The sequence below is a fragment of the Rhea americana genome, unplaced genomic scaffold (genome assembly GCF_003343005.1).
Source record: "Rhea americana isolate MKP2758 unplaced genomic scaffold, rheAme1 scaffold_48, whole genome shotgun sequence".
In the NCBI taxonomy this organism is placed as follows: domain Eukaryota; kingdom Metazoa; phylum Chordata; class Aves; order Rheiformes; family Rheidae; genus Rhea; species Rhea americana.
This window is the reverse complement of record NW_028186623.1, coordinates 329462-350903: the sequence shown is the minus strand read 5'-3', so window position 1 is coordinate 350903 and position 21442 is coordinate 329462. Positions and strand designations below refer to the sequence as shown.

The 21442-nt window shown below is 41.4% G+C and overlaps 1 protein-coding gene across 2 annotated transcripts in view; it reads right to left on the bottom strand.

Annotated features, from left to right (window-relative positions):
* Positions 1–414: 414 nt before the first annotated feature.
* KCNJ5 (potassium inwardly rectifying channel subfamily J member 5) overlaps positions 415–21442 on the bottom strand; it is a 66604-nt gene continuing 45576 nt past the window's right edge. For both annotated transcript variants that reach the window (XM_085316753.1, XM_085316754.1), the window contains 2 exons: positions 12697–13643; positions 415–1164 (listed from right to left, as the gene is read on the bottom strand). In XM_085316753.1, the coding sequence (XP_085172879.1) occupies positions 824–1164; positions 12697–13636 (1281 nt within the window). In that variant the 5' untranslated portion in view covers positions 13637–13643 and the 3' untranslated portion in view covers positions 415–823. The remainder of the gene's footprint in view (positions 1165–12696; positions 13644–21442) is intronic.

Here is a 21442-nt window from a genome sequence, read left to right as displayed (position 1 = left end):
TCATTAAGTGGAACTGAAATGAGGACATACAGGCAGGAATAAAATTTCACTGTTGCAAGGTCTAAACTCTTCCTAATCATGGATATCCTATGAAACAGATATTACCAGAGTTTCCACAAGAAGAGTATACAAGSATAACACACAGTTTGAGAGGAGAATCTACCACACTGAAATACCCGCTAAATGAGTTTGTAGGATGAAAAAAGACTGAATTCCCTCCACAGGGAGAGTTGCCCTCTTAATGTCAGAGATTTCAGTTTGTAGGAATAAATCACAATGAGCATGATCCTGGAGGTATACACTAAAATCTATTTGTAAAAATCATGAAGGTAAAACATTGCACTACATACCAGAGATTTTTTTTCTCTTCTTTTAATTTAGTAGTAACAATGTTTACAATACATTGACTCACAAATTAAGTGACGGTATGAAACCACATTCTTCTTACTGTGATAGGAGATTCTAGATTTTTACTTTTTAAATACCCTTTCAAGGGGGGATCATTTTCACCATCCAATGAGTGTCTTTTGAAACAACCAGTGGCAGAAATTTCAAATTTTAACAGTGAYCATATTTAGTGAGCCTTGTCCATAGGGATCAAATGCTTTGCAAATGAATGCAGAGCTCAGAACCTCACTGTATAGATAAAAGAGGAGGGAAACTGAGGCACAGTGATGTGCAGCGACTCGCCAACTGAAGCAGCAGTCAGTAGAGATCTGGACATAAATCTCAAGCCTCTCACTCTCAGTTCAGTTTCTGACTCATTGGGCCACAGTCTCCCATTAATGTATACGAGTATCTACTGTCCAGCAGAGTTCTTATGTTATACAGCCAGGTCTTCCTTCATGTCTCCTGCTGTTCCGTTGGCTCCATTCAGCCCCGCTGGCTCCCCCTCTTGTTCCTCTTCCTCCTGTTCTGCTGTCTCTGTTTCTCTGCTTCCACCCAGGAGGGTGGCACTGGAGAGATGGCTGAGGAGCTGGCCTTCCCGGCGAGACTCAGCTAACTCTTTGGCACAGCACACAGGAGTGTTGGTCTCGTAAGTGCTATGGAAGCTGTTATAGTCGACTTCGTAAAAATCCTTCTCCAAGGTGAGGACAGGAGTGAAGCGATGTCCCCACAGCACCTCGGTATCCATGTAGGAGCTGCGAGCCTGGCAAGTCATCCCTGGGTAGAAACAGAGGGATGTTAAACACTAAGCTTCATTACATGCTCACCCCACCACTCCTTTCATTTAAAAGCACTTTCATGTTATCTCCGTACCTGATTGCTCTGGGACACAGAAAAGTTCTTCGCTTAATAAGCCTCACAAAAGCCACTCATGAAAACGCTGAGCACTCAAAGGAAAAGGGATGGACTCATCTCCACATCTTCAGAGTGTTTCCTGAACTTTGTGCTTACGGTTTTGAGGTCTGGTACCACTAAGCAACTTCTCTCTGTCCTCACATTGCTCTGTTGAAGTGGTGTTTGCACGGCTGTTACTGACTAACAATACTTCTGGTTAATCACATGCTATGACGACCTTCAAGCCTGCCAAGGCACCTCTAATCCTGACCCACACCGCCCCTAAATAGATTGAACCCACTGCTCTGCCTAAGCACCTGGCTTCCTGCCCCCTCACTTCATCTGACCCCAGATTCCTCTTCAGCTACAGCAGTACCAGCTACTCCCCCACTGCACTTGTGTTAGGTACTGAGCCACAGCCTAAACGGTGCAGAGGGCCCCAGCCCCTACGGATTTCTATGGCAAGAAATAATGGCTCATGAATACATTTGGAGGGCTGGATCCAACCGCATAGGGTTGGCTGAACCAAAACCCACAACATCACACAGTCCAGCTCATAAGCTTACTGAATTCCATGTAGTGAACGATTTTGGACTGAATGAACAGTGGGAAGTATGAAACTGATTTTTGTCAAGCTGCTTTTCAGCYCTGAGGATGACAGTTTGTTTACTTAGGGAAAGTTGAGAGAGAATCTTTTCACAGCAGAGCAAGGATAAGTCTGCAGCCTTGGCATAGTTGAATACGACTCCCTTTGGAATCACCTGACAATGTCAAGGCTGTCTTCTCTTCCAAATATTTATGTTTGTCCTCAATACATTATGCTTTYGGAATTAATTCTGGTGAAATTTGGAAAGCCTGACCTCACCAAGTCCTCCCACTGTTCTCTTGGAGCATGAGAGATAGGACTGACTGGAATGCATTCAAAACATGCGCTTAATCCAGTTCCCAGTCAATACTTCCAAATCTAACTCCTACAGCCCAAAGTACACAAAGAGAAATCTAAAGCAACGCATAGGGGGAAAATACTAGTGTCAGATGCATTTTTGCTTCAGAGAAGATCATATATTCTCACTAGCTGAGACCAACTAAGTGAATGAAGTCCCAGGATAATCAGCAAATCTGCACCTTTTTGTAAAGATGAGTATTTTGTTCTCATAATTGCTACAGTCCATTAAAAGACACCCACACTAACAAGATTTCCTGAAGGCTTTGCTTCCCTCTTGTTGCTTTTCTTATTATATAGTTGCTTTCAGTTCTTGAAAGAGGAAAAGGGGGACAATGAGACATATAACACTTCGAGAAATTTCTAGCTCTGCATGCAGACTGAGAAGCTGATTTTTTCCCCTAAGGAGATCTGTAGAAGTATTTGCTTCTGGGCAGGAACAACAAGTACAGAGTTAGTCATAGTGTTCTAGTGTGTCTGCTTCCTGGACTGGCAGGAACCAGGAAGTGCAGAGGCTGCTATGAAAAATAAAATAATGGAAGAGAAAAAATACCCCAACTGTCCTTGCCTTTAGGAGTTTTCTATGGAGGTACAGCAGCTTCTCAGGAAACCGTCAGGGAGACACACYGCAGGGAGATCACACTGCTAACTATATGCTTCAGACAACACCAYGATGTACACCATCATCCAGAGACCATCCTGCCATGGAACTCCTCAGTCCTGGAGGGTGAATACTATTTAATCTTCACTCCCTTACACCAGCTGGCAAATTCCAGCTCAACACACAGGCAGCTCCTGGGGTCCTACTAACTTGAGTCCTGCTACAGTTTTTCCTCAGGAGACCTGAGTCACTGACACTCATCATATCATTGAACTCCATTTGCAGGGGCTGTTGTTATTGGCTGTTTTGAGGGTCAGTAACGCTGATCTGCAGGGCTAATGCCAATGTGCTTTTTGTGTATCTCATCACCTGGTGCTCCCTCATGCTGGGAGTTGAGTCCTAGACAGCCAGCAATCTAGGCACATATTACGATAAGGAGACAGGTAAACAAACCTACTCCTCTTCAGGCACAGCTGGTTTCTTATCAGAATTCACAAAGGTCTTCATGCCTCCCTCAAGCTTTGAGTGCTTTCAAAGTCCAGCAAAAACAGCAGGAGAGGAGCTCACTCCGTTCTCACAGCATTGGTCCTGTAAATGAACAGGCTGATCTTACCATGGCCTTCCAAGTGCTGCATAAGGGTCTCCTGTAACAGCCCCCAAGACCAAGAGGAGAGTGTCCCTGCCAGCATTAGGGTCTGAGATATCCAAAGGGATCCCTGCCCTGTAATTGAGACCTGAAGTAGCTCCTTTACCTGGGAGACAGTGAACCTGAACTCCACAGATAAAATCACAATTATCTCCTGGTAAGTATTCAATTAAGAAAGGAAAAATAGAAAGCTTTCATCAACCAAATAACACAGACTGCCAGCTTCCTGCAGTAGCTGCTTTTTGTAACCCCAGGGGTACACAGAGCCAGCACARTGAGACAACTTGTAATTGCTCCATAATCCCATTCAAATATTCCTTTTTAGCACATGTGCAGTAGTGTTTTAATTGCGTGGGGACATATCGCTTGGCAACTCCCACACTACCCAGTAAACAACAGCATTGTCCCTGCTGCAAATTCCATTCAGTGCCTGCTTTGCAGGCTGCCCTGTGCTCTCCAGCCTGCTTAATTAATGCATCTGTAATGACACTGGCTAATTATTGCCTCTGTAACTGGAAAAAGATGACAGAGGAGGTGTAGAAACAATAAACCTTGCTTTCATTAAGAGTACAGGGATGCAGCTGCTTTCCACTTGAATACAATGAGCACTCTGCCATCAGTGCTCTGTCTTAACTTTCAGCGTGCAGTGGGGCTGAGGAATTCAGGAGACTGATACCTTTCATATATGGCTGTGGGCTCTCTGTAAAAATCAGCAGTTTCATTTCATAAGCCTTGCTTATACTAGAGATCCAAGCCCTTGGGACATCTCAGGTGGAGGGAATCCTTAGGTAATATGCTTACATCCATCAAGGACCGCAGCGGCTTAGCCATTGCTGCTCTACTTCAGCACAGCAGCGCTATCTTACACAACCCTACTATAGCTGCCCGAAGCATGGACATCCAGGAGGGTGCAAGAAATTGAGAGAGATGTCAAACTCCCAGAATTTCTTGGAAAAATTTACATAGTGCTGGTGGTCCTGCTCATCTTTTTCTTAAAATGGATATAACTACACATTCTGGGTTTACAAAAATGCAGATATTTGGTACTATTACAGAGATCTTAAGTGGTATGAAGTAAAAAATGCCTTTTGGTGACTTGGGCTTCATTTAAATAAGCCTTATTTAAATAAGGAAAAGAATATCCTGATTTTCCCTTTGTAAGGCAAAGCAGATATGCTTCAAAACTAATTTGTTTCCAAATAAAAGCTACTGACTTTTTTAATTTTCAAGTGTATCGATTGTTCCAGGTAGTAGGGCCACTATAAAATTTTACTTGCTGMTAAATAGTCTGATGTAAAAATGAAAAAGTATGCTTAATATAAATTTGTACACTGTCRATTTTAAAAAACATGGAATTACATGTGAAATCTTCAACTTTTAATTTTTAGTTACAGCCTTCTAATCCTTTAATTCAGTAGTTTAACTTTCAGATGCAAACAGAACTGCATTTTAATGGAAACCAGAATAAAGCACACAATGTTGTAAACAGATGCACCAGGTTTTCAAAAAAGCTGGAACCAGTTCCAGGTTTTTTAGCAAAGCTGGAGACCAGAGGACTGTCTCCTGGTTTCAAGTTCTGCAATAAACATTTTGTAGCGTTTTAATGATAATTTCATTAGAGCAGAATCCTAAGAAGTGGATATTTGGTCTGTTGGCTGGARTCACTACATCACAGGATCAATAGCAGAGCTTGTGCATGTTCCTATTTAAGGCAGCAATAGATGCCCTTGTAAACTGCTTGGTTCTGGTTTCAAGTAGATGAAAAGATGTGAAATATATTGCTATGTGTATAAATCCAGGCGTTTCAATTACATTCAAGAACAGGCAGAGTCACTGAGGAAAGACTGATGTGTAAAATAGGTGCCAGGGAACTATACCAATAAGGCACTTTTCTGTCATCAAAATCAGTTGAGATCAAGCAAGCTTACATTTTATCAAAGACAAAGGAATGTTAATAAGCACTGAAGAAAAGCAGTTATTCGATGGCTCACTCAGTAAGGAGCCTATTTTTTCTCCAGCATACTCAATGGGAGTTGCAGATTTCAGGACCTTTCACTGCTTGCAATGCCACTGATTATACAACTGGAACAGACGCTTCTGGCTCTGCCACAGCGCTAAGAAATGGAAAAATTCTGCAGGAGATTGCTCCCGATTTCCAGGCCTTTTATACCCTTAGGTTACCAGTTAAAAATCAAACTTCGTTATCATAGGCCAAATCTAATTGCATCTTGCAGYTGTTTGGTTATCCAGAGACGATCTGACAGACTCTCTCCAGCTGTTGGAGGACGCAGATTTACATCAAAGGTACCACCATAACCAGGACCCTTATTGGCAGCTTTGTAGGAGAGGGCAAGGGAAGAGGGGACCACATAGGACGATCTACCAACCCAAGAAATTGCCACGGGGTTTCGGGGCAGTTGAATCTTTCAGTACTGTTACATGGCCTGGACTTTCTCAGCGGGTAGAGATATCCCAACCCCTGGGGCTGTCAAGACAACATTTTTCATCAGCCTAAAATTAACTCTACTCATTTAAATGCCACAGAGCTCAGCTCTAAGTGATTATCTGCTGGCAGAGTGTCATGTGGATGCCGACTGTACGTTTGCCATATTTGCTAGGCTCGCTCTCTGCGGTTCAGACACAGATACTGCTGGAAGTGATTTCACTTCTCTGCCCTTGTTTTCATGCATTACAGTATGCAGGGTGACATTTTCCCTTGTAGTGGATGCATTAAAGCTCCCTAATATTTATTCTGCTCCCTGAGCTAAATTCCACCTACACTACAAAAGTACAGAGAAAGAACTGATGGACTCAGAGGTATAGTAACAGACTGATGCAAGTTAGGATGGCRAAGAGTAGTTATAAAAATTTTAAATTCTATCAGTCTAATTAAGCACTACATGTCTTTAGATTAGAATCATCATTTGGGTAGTTATAAAATTTATTAGTCCCTTCGCATTAATTAGAACAAGGAACACTGTAACCTCCAAAAAGTTAATATTCCTCCAACTTCAAAAGGAATACTAGAAGGTAGAGCATGGTTCTCCAATTATTTATACTTGTCTCCTTTAGAGGAGGACATGTCTGGGCTTGATTCACTTTGATTTTTATGTCAGAAGACAGTAATGGGGTTTTAATTTTTCTGAATGCTCTCCAAGCAGGGGAAAGCTCATAGGGTCTGGGAATAAAAAAAGGCACAGTGGAACAGAACATGCAAAAACATTTGGCAAGAATCATTGGAATCAGTGAAGCAAACAGGTTAAAAAGGGTAAGAGTGCACACATATACTCATACTGAATTCTACTTTCGAATCCCTACAGCCCTCATCTATTATTCCTTACTCTCGTGTGCCAGGTGTGCCAAGAGTTAGGAAATCCCTTATGATTTACAAATCCTGGAGTCGCTTGCCACATCCTCTGCCAGGCAGAACCTGAGGCCCAGGCTCACACTACGCAACCTCGGGCCGCTCACAAAAATAGTTACGTGACTGCAGAGGAACCCAAGACGACTAGCCTGCCTATGCCCTCCTCCGGCGGACAACTCAGGTCACCAACAGAACGGCTTAGCCTCTAGAAACATCAATCCTTTTCCCTTTAACTACGGTGAAAAGTTCCTGCCTTCGAGGTCTCAGTTAAATTCCTAAACACGAACCAAGTCAGACTCACAGTTTATGCCTACCTTCGGAAGCAGCACGGTGCAAGGGGAGCAGATCTACAGAGTGAACCACTCGGTGCTGAGGACCCAGCGTCCACACTGCCCACGTTACCTCAGAATATCTCCACGCTGGTCCCATTGACTGACCTCCCRTTAGACATCCTTCAATGTCAAAGCACAGTAAGGGAACATGACTGGGGAACTGCTTCAGAAGTGTACTTGATCCAAACTAAAACACCGACATTAACCAGTACTCCCTTTCCCCCTCTGCTTTATGCCAGCAATATCAGTATGCTATGGTTATTTAAAAGTACTGCACGGCACCTCACACTGGTAGTGATGGCCATAAAAGCACTTTAAATAGTTCTCCAAGGCTCTTCCTTTCAGATACCTTTTTTATTGCTTTATCCCCACACCTTTAACGTAGGATATCAGAGATATTCATAAGCAACACAACATCTATTTGTGGYGTGTAATAAAATACCGATTTAACCTATGTAATGCTTTAAAAATGGAAGAAAACTTATTTATATGCAAAATACAAACCAAGGCAACTAGACAATCCAAACCAGATGATGAATGCAGCAAAATTTCGTTTATTAATTTCATCCTTCCCTTGTTCTCTCATGAAAATCATGATGAATTTCAGTACCTTTATGATGTGACTACTCCTTATTGCCCTGTATTTATGGCCAGGAAATTTTACTGTATCCTCTGCAAAAGTGCAAAACGGCTGCTGTTTGCCTATGTCTCGCAGGGACAGGGTGAGGAACAGAGATGCAGAATCCTGACTCACAGTACATTACTTCTCATCATTAAATCACCTTCCATGCCACAGAATCTAAGCCAAAAGGGTATCTCCCCATCCTTTCCTAAAAGCATATTAAAATTTTATTCAGTCACTGGACTAATCAGATGTCAGAAATTCTCATGGCTTATTTAATGTCTGTGTGAAAAAGAGGCAGTGAAAACCAGCAAAAACTAACAGCAAAGTACTAAGCACTGATGCCTCTATGCCCCAAAAATAGCAATGCTGGACACTGTAGACACAGAATGAGGTTTGCAGGACAGCTACCAATAAATCAATTTTTGGTTAATTGTCAGTGAACAGCAGCAGAAGGGTAAAGTTGGAAGGGAAGAGAGCCTCTCCAAATTATCTGCCAGAAAGTCTTCTAGGATATGCAGACTGCTTCATCACAGAGAACGATGGCTTAWAGAGAAAAATTTAAAAAATGGACTTTCTAATGTTCTCTAATTGACTCAGCCAAGTTGTTCATCACATAACCCAGCTGACTCTGCATGCACATGGAAGCACGGTGTGAATCTCAACTGCTTTTGTAGGTTCTGGCAGCCTCACTTGATAGCTCTGTTCAGTTAAGCAACAAGAGGCCAGGGAAAGCCTGTGTTTGGCCAACAACAGCCTAGCGCTATTCTGTCAACTGGATGGCTCTAATTTTCTCTTGTCACTGCAAGAAGCAGAAAGGCATTGAAAGCAAAAACATATTCTCTTTGCAAACAGATTTTCTACCTTCACCTTCTTCCCTTTCATTGCAGGGCAAATTTGAGCTAGCTGATCTTGACCAGCATCCCTTTAAGATAAGTCAAAAGAGAATCAACTCCCTAAAGTAATCTCTGTGACCAATTCAGCAGGCACTGCGAGTGATTCCGCTGCTTTCAAGATGCCCACAAAGAGCACTGGAAGTCAGAACATCTGTCATCTGTATTGATTTGGCCTTCAGAGAGGTCATTTCACTCAGGAATAATCRCCGCTTATCTACCCAGAAACTTAGTCTCCCTTTGGTGTTTTTAACCTCTTGAGAAGTCACAGTGCCRAAACCATACTAAAATATTGATTGTAAAGACCCCTGTCAGTGGGCCTTCTGCCACAGCTGGCTTTGCGGGTGAGGAAGTGTAATAGCTGTGGGTCCCCAGAGAGCTGTTGCTAGACTAATAAAATGTTTATTTTCTTTTTGGCAAAATAAGAACACAGTGTTTCAGGYTTCCTGGTATGCCTTTTTTTGTGCGCTGTTACTTACCCTTTCAGAAATTCAAGTCAACTTGAAAACAAAAGCATTGTTTTAAACAATAGAATGTTTCACTTCGTTTTTTTTTTTAAAAGCAATGACTTGAAGTGTTTCAACTTTTCAGAATTTCTTGTACATTTTTGCATGCAAAACTATTAATCATTTTTTTCTTCAAACGGATCAGAATCAAACTTAAACGTCAGAGCTCTTTGTCTGAGARGTGACAATGCATTTCATGTATAATTGATTGAAACAATTAGAAATAGATTTAAATTTGCAGTCCCGAATGCTTTGGTGAAAAATATTCATGCCTTTAATCAGAGACTGGTTATGCTTATGTTTCTTTAGTCATTTATATGTTGACAACCACCATAGTGTAGTCAGGTTTGACTTGCTTTCACAATATCCTATGAAAAATGTATCTGTATTTTTCTTACCAGCACAGGATGTATTCAGAGTATGATTTGTTGCTGTCTGTAAAGTCTGGGTAAGTTTCCATTAATTTTTATTCCTGCCAACAGTTACAGAGCCGAGCCACCTCCGAGAGCGCGAGCAGGACTCACTTMCCTCTTGTGCATCATGAGCAATGATGCAAACAATTTTTTTTTAAAAAAAAAAAAAAAACCAGGGATGGTGGTTCCCAGTTTTTCATAGGGGTTTTTAAGGGAACAAATTGCCTGTAGCATTTTGATACTGTCTGGAATCTGACCAGGTTGCAACAGCGTCAGAATATAACAGGAGTCACCCTTCAAATAAMTTACGCCATTCCTGAAAGCAGATGGGGCTTGAACAATCCAAGAGGAAGGAACAAACCTGAAGAATTTGCTTGGAGCAAAGGTTGAGATCCAAACTGGTTTATCATTCTTAGGAGGTTTAAGGACAAAGTAGGAAAGCAGAAATACTGTGTTTCTGCAGATCGCCTTTTTTGGGTGGGGGTGGGGGGAGGGGAGGGAAATATCAGTCTCCCCACCCCACCCCACCCTACCCCCCGCTACACACATACCATTCAGAAAACCAAAGCTTCTGTATCAGTCAGTGCAATCATCTGAGGTCTACTCTGCTCTGAGCTCAATGCAGACTGTCTCTTCCAGCTTCATTTTTGGAATTTCACAGCTGCCTTCAGAAACCAGAATAATTCATTTCCACAGATGTATACTCCTTAATATCATTACACACTGGCCTGTACAATCCCTCTGGGACATGAGCCCATTTATAAAATGATATAATTTCTATGCCATGCTTTTAATTTTGAGGTTGTTATTGATAGTGACTTCCTCGCACACATCTCTAGCAGCGGCTGGGCTTTTGTAAGAGGAAGGCACTGCAATAGCTGTTCAAGGAGAATTTGATAGTGTCATCTTGTGATAAGGAAAGAGGCTTTGGACAAACAACAAACCGCACTCCAAACTCAGATTAGGAGGTTCACGTATCTATTAATTGTTTAAGCTACAAATAAAGCTTCCCTTACAAACATTCCCCTACGTTATCTCTGCCACCTACACACCTCCTTTTGCAGTTTAAGGTGGCCCAAGCTACCTGCTCACAGAAATGGGCTGTTACAAGCAACCTCATTTTCTGCCTATGCAGCCTGATGTGATTCAGTGCAGTGACTGAGATTTACATAGGCATAAGTTATGTGGCCAATAGGGGCTTTTAACTATAGGAATGAAACTCAGCTATCACACCAGCAATATTTTGGCAACCCCCATAGCAAGATATCTTCTTTACAAAGCCTTCTGGTTAAACTTTCGTAAGATTTAGATATATTTAGCTCCAGATTTGCACTTCAGCCACATATTCTACAATATTCTGCTGGGAAATAATATTGCCCTAGTAATTCCCCGAGTAACTCCAAATTAATTTCACTTGTGCAGTACAGCACTCCATCCTAGGTATAACGTAATCACATACAACCACCCATCAGCTCTGGAAAATTCAGCTACTGCTACTCACCTAACGACTAAAAGGAAATACTAGGAAACTGAATTAGCTCTCTGGAGAGCTATCTTTAAGAGTGAAGGTCTGGGATGCARGAATTTGAGAGTCCATTTCCTCTTATGTCTGGCCATTAGGAGACTACCAAGGATAAACCACAAGAAAGCAACAGTATTAACAGTAAGCAAGGGCTAAAATCTGTGAGAGAATGCACTGATACCACTGAGTACTAGTATCAAGCAGAAAGGCCTTGCTAGTGTTTCAGAGAGTACTCGTAATTCACCAAGATGAATAAACCCCACTACCATCGAAGTAACCTTGGGTTCATAGTCCTGTCTTGTAACTAAAATCCTTGAACACGACAGGGCAAAACTATTTACAGAAGTGTTTTTGCATCTATCACACTCTATAGGTTCCTGCATCTCTAGATAGCAACTTGCTCCTCGTTGCTGCCGGTAGCACCATTCCCCTTAAAGCTTTGAAGTGACCAAGGCACACTGATAGTCCTCCGGCTCAGAAAGCCTGCCTGGAGAGAGCATCAGCATTTGAGGGTGCTTAAATCTGCTTGCTGTGCTAGAACTAAGCCTGTTAGCCCCTTCCCAGTGCTGAGAATAAATGAGTGAACTGCAAGCAGTAAAATGACCCCATGGTGCCATGTCTTTTAGGTGAGACACCAGAGTACAAGTGTCTTCTTCTCTAGCCAGACCAGAGAGTCTACCTACAGAAATGAGCCTGGAGGCCCCTGTAATCACTCGTTCAATTATCCTGAGAGGCACACTGCCACCTTCCTCTCCTACACTTGGGGAAGCTGAGGCACAGGACCTTTCCAGATTTACCATATACAGCTGCAGGCTTCTTTTATCTCTTGCTATAAATATACCCATGGCAGGAAACTGGGAATCAGCAGAGYCTGTCTCCGAAACTGGGAATCAGCAGAGTCTGTCTCCGAAACTACCCATGACACAGCATTGTTTTATGCCATTAAACAGCTACTGCATTCCACCAGAGACACAAAAGCAGTTTCTGTATTTTTCCTCTCTGAGCTTCTTTTGAAAATGTATATCTTGCATGCAAGTCATTCAGTTTTAGCATATGTTGTTTTATGGGATTCAGGAATCCTTGGGCACATTCTTCACAGTCTCTATTAAAGAGTAACACCACAGAAATATCTGAAATAGCACAGCTACAGTCAATTYAAATACAGAGGAGAAATGGAAAGGAGTTGGGCCATGAATTCTGATCGCAAGAAATGGGATGRCAAGAGACCTCACGAACTCCTTTAGCCCATTCTTTTTTTTTTTTCCTATAGATCAATGCTAATTGATTATGGACAGTGTGTTTAATTAGGTCCACACTGGACCTTGTCTAACTCATCTGTCTGAATCCAGCTCATAAAAAAGGGTGAAACTTTACATCATGAGCTAAAGCACCCACTTTATAAYTGCTAGCTATATCATACCATAATATCCCACATGAACCAGTCACTAGAAAAGGACAAACCCCAACATGTTCTCAGTCCAGGTGACATTAATCGTGACAACCTAATGCCAAATTGCACTCCATTTTTACCCTTCCTCCCTCAAAGTTGTGGATAATTCTGTCAAGTCCTTACCTGTTGCTTCCACCATTCCTTCCAGGATGACCACGATTTCAAACTCCTCCTTCTCCAGCTGAGTACGGGACATCTCCCAGAAGGGGCTTTTCTCATTGATTTCATGTGAGATGATGAGAGGTGAGACCAGGAACAGCCTGTCGTCTCCAGTGTCAAACCCCACGTTGATGTCCGTTTGATTCAAGGGGATGAACTCTCCCTCTTTGGTCTGTTTGGACTTGATCAGTTTGGCTCTAATGGAAGCCTCGACAATGTGGGAATTGCGGAGGTCCCCAACCCGGAACATCAGACAGAGCTTCTCATCCCTCATCGAAATCACTGCGTTGTTAGAAAACATGAGGGTTTCAGCCCTCTTCTTTGGTTGGCTGATCTTGACAAACATGCATCCCACCATGAACGCATTGACAATGGAGCCCAGAATAGCCTGAATCAGGAGCAATACGATGCCCTCGGGGCACTTCTCCGTTATGACYCTATAGCCATATCCAATTGTTGTCTCAGTCTCAATAGAAAACAGAAAYGCAGAAACAAATCCACTGAGATTTTCAACACAGGGGATCCAGTTCTCATCTTCAAGATGGTCCAGATCTCCCCGGATATAGGCAATGAGCCACCATATGAACCCAAAAAACAGCCAAGTGATGGTATAGACCATAGTGAAGACAAGAAGATTAAAACGCCATTTGAGGTCCACCAGTGTAGTGAAAAGGTCACTAAGGTACCGGTAGGTTTCTTGAACATTCCCATGGTGTACATTGCACTTGCCGCTTTTCTCCATGTAACGCTGGCGTGGCTTCTTACCTTCTGCTGATATGAGGCGGGTTCGGTCAGTGGCAATGGGAACATCATCCCGAGCCTGTTTGGGAATCTTCTTAGGCTCTCTGGATGCAACTCCAATGTCCATGTCCTGGTTCATGAAGATCCTAGAATCTCCGGCCATGGCTGGGCTGGTGGAGAACAGAGAAATAAAAGTCTAAGGCACCAGGAAAAGAGCTGACACAAAAGCCATTTCATGCTATCTTGTGAAACACTACGCTAGAGCGGGACCGAAGATACTAATGCTACACCAAAAGACTTTGCCCCATGCTGGTACAGTGCTGTATATAGGCTCTTTCTACATTCAGAAAGCTTTTCACTATGGCCATTTCTTTCCTTCTAGTATTATTCTGGGAAACACTGAAAGACTTCAGTACTTCTCTCACAACATCCACTTGCTAAATATAATGCTGCATTGAGCTGCATGTTAAATACTGATTCATCATACACAGTCTCTTCATGCATGAACCAGTTGCTAGTCACTTTGCTTAATGCATTACTGGAACCTCAGATAATATGACGATGAGCGTGGTTTGGGAGCCATGCAATAGGTAGAGCTCATTATGTGTGGGGTTTTTTTTCTTTTTCTCTCCAATAGTCCTCATATTTTTTTAAAAAAAAACACAAATTTGCCTGAGATCAGAAATGTGAGCAAAGTAAAGATACATGAACATATATTTTCAAATGAGACTGGACTTTTTAGGTGCCTCATTTCTTGAGTGCACACCAAGAGAAGCCTTAGAAATTAACAGAAAATGCTGAGTGCCAACCACTGCCTACCTAAAAGCCACATCAGTCTGAATTATGCACAAAGGTTTCCCTTACAGTCAGCAGACAAAGACACCTGCAGGGATAATTCAGATTTCAGGCATGCTGAATCATCTTCTGGACGTACCGACCCTTCTCCAATAATTATTCAGGAAGCCTGGGCTCCAAATTTGAAACAGGCTTTTCACTTAGCATCTTCAATTATATGTCTGAAGGGCTGATGAATCTAGGCCTACTGTTAAGCAGATACATCAGAAACCCTGTGTATGCCATTAGACACTCAAAACCAGAAATATAACAAACAGCTATTAAAAAGTCCACTGTCTACGTCCAAAACTATGCTTAACAAGCTACAAATAATGCAAGATGAGCTGCAATGATTTCACAGATTGTAATTTAGCAATCAGTTTACTGAGATGATTAGATACTCCTTTAAAAAAATCCACACATTCTCTATTGAAAAATGAGAGTCTTCACTCTGAATGCACAGGCAGAATCTGTGTGAAAGACTACCTAAGAAGCCTTAGGGATATCAAAGACAGAGTAGCAGTATTCTCTATGGCATTTGAGCTCTGCATTGTCCTCTGCAAATCCTATTAAAATCTAACCAAATCTATTACTGCTCCCTCTATCTTCAATCTTCTTATGTGCCTGTGAATCAGAAAAGGAGTAGAGACACAATTAATAGTATCTTGGGAAATTTCAAGACTGAGCAAAGTAGTTTCATCTTTTCAATATTAAAAAGCACAAACAGTGGGTGGAAAGGAAGCAGAGGCAGATGAATAAATGAAGCAACAAATTTCTASTTCCATTCCACTGTAGCCAAGCCTGGTTAACAGCAAAGAATTACTCTTAGCCCTTATATAAGTCACCATCAATCATTACTCCAACGAAGCAGCCAGAGCCTGTCGCTGGAACCRTACCCGTTGGCTTAGTGCACTAGGGAGACCAGCCATCTGTCCRCAGCATAGTCCTGAAGCTTCTTAGTGCTGGCAAAATTCTGTCTGGCCTAAGGAAGGGTTTGGGCCAGGCCCAAGCTAGTCCAGCCACAGGAAGGGGTAAGRAACAAGGTGTTAATGACTCCGGCACGGAAAGCTAGGGTGAATCGGGTTTGCCACTTCTACTGCCCTTGATACTGGACACGGAATAGGCATCACCACCACTGTGCTATTCGAACACCATCATCATCAAAGGTTTTGGCAGCAGATTAGAATACTTATCCCTACCTCTATTTCTTTCTCTTCTGAAGGCAGAAAGGCTCCTGAGAACAAGCTGACAGTATATTCAGATATAATCTTTAACTCTTTTCTACTACTTACTGCAACTTTGACTATTCTGAACCACTGGTCTGGTTCTCTGCTGCCTTATGGTGTGCATCTATTTACCTCTATGAAGAGTATCTGCTAGATGTTGTCAAACTATAATGGTACAGATTGACTCTATCCTTACAAAATGTGAAAGCATATGCCAAGTGTGAGTCAAAACGATCCCACACTAAGGAAAGAAGCATCCCGTCTATTGAGTTCAACAGGTTCAGAGGAAACCCTCTTTGCTTCCTTTTAATGAATATTACTTTTGATCTTTGTTTGCCCTTTTTGATTAATCTAGAATTAATTCACTTGGTCTCAAAAGCTTTTGATCAATCTCTGTGTGTTTAAAGATATAAAAATAACGAATAGGCAAGTGTATGTTTTCAGTTTAAAAGAGTTGTGTTAAAGCTAGAAGAACATTATAAAAGTTACATTTGAAGCTGAATTTCACTTGTACTGACACTYTGTATGACAGAATGCTTCACTATAAGACATTCAAGTATGAGTGTAAGGTCCCAGGCTTTATATTCACACCAAATAGACCACAAGGATCTTGAAATATATTAAAAAGATCAGACTACAATACAAATAATCAAAAAGTCTAAACCCCTAGAAATACCACTTTGGTGAAGCAGGCTCGAGGGACTGTCCATTAATGAAAGTAGAGGGAAACCTGCTTTAACTAAAACACTCAGGGGACTGGCAACATCCCTTCCCTAATGCTACTGATCTTTAGCAATAGGTCAAGTGAAATCTTCCTCAAAACCTTTAGGAACACTTTACAAGCCGTCCATTAAAGCAGAAGAATTCCTATTGCAAATGAACTTTACTGACAGCTTCACTGGCATTACAACTTCTCCTAATATTTAATCTTAAAACACTCCCATCACAGTAGGAGCACAGTCTTAGTATGTGGTTATTGAAAATAACTAAGCAGATGAATCTGTATTAGATTCTTAAAAAGGAGTAAAATTGTCTAGTGATTTGAGCACAGGTTTGGATGTCCAAAGATGAGTCAGTTTCTGTTCCAAATGCTTTTGGTATTTTTTCCCTAGTTCTGAGCAAATCACTACTTTTCCCTCTGCCGAGGAAAAAAGTTCTTCCCAAACTGTAAAATTTGTGATTCTGATATTATAACCATCTGTTAGATCCTAAGCATAAGAATCTTCTAAGAAATTAGCTATTACTCCCTCAGCTATTTAACTGCTCTGGGACWCTTTTATCACAGATGACAAGATACCAAAAGGGGAGCACTGTACTGATGTAAGGATYTTGGTTACTCCTTGTACAATATCCTGCCACCCTTACCAAGCATGCACATCTTTCCCAGATAATGGTACTTATATTCAAGCATCTCACAGAGGTTTAGATTTCAGTTTGTAAATCATTGCTCTCTCCAGCTAAGAGATCTGCAAAATGAAATTGCCTCTTATAGTCACACACATCCATACTGTTTCATTGCCATTTACCATCTTTGCTTAAACAAGACCAGGATAATAAAAATGTCACTTCTGTACAAAGCTGCTCTCCTTTTGGACAGGCTACTGCAAAAGGAGACGTACGTCTGTGCATTATCAGCCTTGCAAAGAGGCTTTTTATCAGACTTGCTGTTGCTTAGCTTTTGCCCAGATGACAGACTTAGGGGCAGGCTGTGACATTTTGGGCTTTTAGAATTGCTGAAGCAGAGTCAAGCTGGGGTTAGTTAAATATCTTCAGATATTTGTCTACAAGCCCTGCCTGACAGAGCTGATATATTCCCTCATAGCTCCAAGATAGAAATTTGTTGAAAACATTGCAAAAGGTGAAACAAGAAAAGTCTGCAAGAGACTTTTTTCCCCCTTAGCATGCTGGGGTTTTTTTCCAATTTAGATAACTGCTAACTCGATTAAGTAAATGCAGGCTTCAGTGGGAATAGGATTTGCTTCTTGATAAGTTTAAACTGGCAGGCAACAGGAGTGTAGAGACACAAATGTGACATCAAGTTTGTTCATGTAAAAAAATATTTTCTTTTGTTTACTTTAAACCTGAAGTCCATTATGAGAATAAATTAGCAATGGCCCCCAAATTAACCCCTGCAAGTCAGGATTTTATATCATTGTTGCCTCTTCTCCAAAAKTAAGAATTCTATACTACTAAACAAGCAGTCAGTACAGCAAAAAACACTAAACAATCTGTTCCTGAAGAACTAGATGTGTATTTTTTGCAGCCTTGTTTGTCCACATCACATAAAATGCAGCCTAGCTTTCTGTCCTCAGATTCTTGTGGGTGCATATTCTCTTTTGKCTTACACTGCAACACGGGAATAAAATTTTGGATTGATGAACACTAGTAGTATGGGAAAGTCTGTGGAGTCATGCAGCTTATTAACTAAAGCAGTGGCACCCAAAGAGAATAAAAGCATTGATTGTTGAACAGCGAGTGCCAACGGACAGATGGAGGAAGAGAAATTATTAGCTGTCCTTTAACAATCTGAAGGGAAATAGCTATTACATAGATGCTGATCGATAGACGGGGCTTTGATTTCCCTCGGAAAGATAGCTTTCCCATTATCCTTTTATTTACTGCCTGTACGTAATTAGTACTAAACAGTCAACAGTGCCAGTGCGAGATTACCTTTCAAGGAATACATATGCACGTGAGAAAGACAGACGCTGAGCACATCATGCCACCTTTCAGTTTTCTGACCTATAAATAGAGGTAATGATGGCTGCCTCTTTGGAAAGTGCCTGGAAAGCCATAGGTGAAAGAAATGAGGCAAGAGAGCTACGATACTCACAAGCAAGACGAACCTTGTAGGGAAACTGCACAAGAAGGGAGACCCATGGCACTCCTCTAATGAACACGTGGTTCGAAAGCTCCCCCGTCCAAATAACTGCTTTTCAAAGTGCAATCTCTCTCAGTACCAAAGTAGGAAGATTCCTTTCATTTCCTCTCTGAGTTTGCATTAATTCACAGCACTGCTTTTCTAACACGCTGACAGGCATGGTTTTACAATGGAATTCCTCTGAAGCTGAAGGAGACATTCACCAGCGAGTGCACAAAAATAGGTGATTGATGGCAGCTACCAAAGGAAGCAAGATGACTTTGTTGCTCGTTACAGAGCTGGGCTGATGACAGCCTGTCTGCTTGGAGTTCATTAGGCTCAGAAATATTGTATCAGAAGGTGTTCAGTCTTCCCCCCCCCCCCCCCCCAAAAAAAAATCCTTTAAAGAAAATCTCTCTAGGTAGAAAGTCAGTACAACATGGGGAAAGACAGAGCTTATGGACAGCTGTGCTTTACTTTTTATCTGCTAATTACCTCCCAGTCCATCCTTCCCCCAGCAATGCTGRGTAATCACAGTTCTAATACCTGTGAGCCCTTTTGTTCTCAGTTTTGAGGAAGCTGTGTGGTACCCATGCCTGGAGAACATGAATGTTTCAGTGCTGACTGCAGATACCATGCACTTTAAGAATTAGAAAATTTATGAAGTAAGTACTCTTCTTCCATTTTTTTAGATGGGGAAGGGAGTCACAAGGACACTGCTTGCTTCTTCCACGCTTGCACTGGAAGTCTGCGACAGRGAAATGAACTTGGAGTTTCCAAATCCTAAGCAAGTGCCTGTAATCACCACMTTGCTCTCCTCTCTTTTCAGCAATCCAACAGCAGTGAATACACTCCCTATACATTTTCACTGTGTCTGAAAAACTTGCACATACCAACTATCTGCAGGAATGATTTTAACTCCCAGGGAATTTTGAAGCGCTTTACAAACACTGCTGCAGCCCCTGACTGCAGCAGGCTGYGTTGGGAGCCCTTCGCTGCCTTTCCAGGCCAGACTTCACGGTACCTGTGCTGGAGCGACGAAATTCCGATACAAATTGTCCCAAGTACTAGGGTAAGAAACGATGTGAACTGTTCTGTGCACGCCTACTGAAAGACATCTTTCTGAGCCACAGAATGGCTGGCCTAGGAATAAAGAGTAATTCAGGAGGTTCTCTGAATAACTCTGTACAGGACAACTGTAAGCACTGCATGAACTCTATAAATAAGAGCTCATTTTCTAGTAAATCCTAGCAATTTTCAGATAAAAATCCACAGACCACTTCTAGGTTAGAGGGCTTTTTCAAGGCAACTTTTCGAAGTATGTGACATTTGCAATAATCTCTGCCTAGCTGAACTGCCAAATATRTAACTAGTGAAAATAGCTTTTACCCTCAACTTTAAGGGAGCTGCAGCCATACATTTAAACAAAGAAACAGTGCAGCCTTCTAATTCTCCCATCAGAAAGAAAAAAAAGCCAAGCCAGCTTATCTCTAATGCCACAAAATAATATTTCTGTCTTTACAGAGAAGTTTTTCAATTTATGAGTTGAGGAAAAAAAAAAAAAAAAAAAAAAAAAAAAAAAAAAAAAAAAAAAAATTAAATAAAAAAAAAAAAAAAAAAAAAAAAGAAGGGTGTTTCCTACTTACAATTTGTTCTTTAGCAGCTATAGGTTTCAAATAGATTCTTTTCTAGTAGCTATTACAGTATAAAAAAATCTAACATAGCACAAGTCTGTGGATATATTAAATATACTAACTTCAAACTAATGCAGAGAAGAGTGAGGGAACTTTAACGAGAATAGAGGTTTTTTTTTTAAAAAAAAAGATAAAGAGTAGGAAATGCCTTATGAGATGTTGTAATGACCCCAACGCAGAGGCTACAACAATTTGTTGTAGAACAACACCTAGAGAACACGCAGTTTCCACAACAAGAGGGGCATCTGCTACTTCATAYGAAATAGTTCAAATGATGGGATGCAAAGGAGAATATAATCAAGGGAGCTCTTCAGTTAATTACTTTACACTTCAGAGAATTATAAAAGGTGAGCATGAATACAGTTCTGCGCACAAAGGATGCTCGCAAAAGATTATGTTCGCAGGTATTCTTCTGAATCAGTTTCTAATAGTCAAATGATAATGGCTTCCCCTACAAATAAAACCTGAAACTAAACCAATTTGATCCCTTCACTTCCAAGCAAGTGACTCTGCCTGAGGCTCTCTGCAGCATCTCTGTCTCTGTACTTTTACCCCAGACTCTATTTTTAGGAAGACCTTTTGGCGTCATTGAAAATTTGCCTGTTATCTTCTAACCAACACAACTGAACAAAGAAAAAGAAACACTCTTGTCCTGACCATAAGACACTCCCCTGTTTCTCCTGCTACTGATTGTTTATATGCAGAATACACACAGTGACTACCAGGGTAAGCAGAACCACAGCCCAAAGAGAAAATCCTGCCCCCAAAGCACTAATATTTCTATTATCTTTTATTTATATATCATGCCATATTAGCCACAGAGAATCACTGCAGAATCCTGCAGCTGGCTTAAAAAATAAAATGAAATCAAAGGATATTAATACTGCTTCACACTTTTGTAGCAACTCCAAACAGCTCAAAGAGGAACTGACCAAGTGCAGGCTCTTTCTGCCCCGTGAAGTGCTACAGTATTGAACCCGCTGTGAAGATGAGTTGCAGAAAGACAAAGTGACCTATGTAAAATCAAACCACTGGTTAAATGTCAGTGTTCACCTCAGATGTCCCAGTGGCTCCCCAGACATCAAACTAGGAAAGGGGTGACCCTAATACAAAAGCCTCAAGAGATTTGTCTCAGAACATGACTCCAAAGCTCTTACTCCTTTTTTCATAGTGTGGAAATAATGGGGAAGCTTCAAGAGATGGAGAGCTTTCCCTAATGGAACTAGAAATTTGATCCTGCTCCTTTATGCCCACCTGGGGAGGAACAATGATGGAAGGAACTAGTCCCCAAAAGCAAAATAACTCCCCCAAAACACACACAGCTAGGCATGCTTTTCACATAATACAGAAGATAT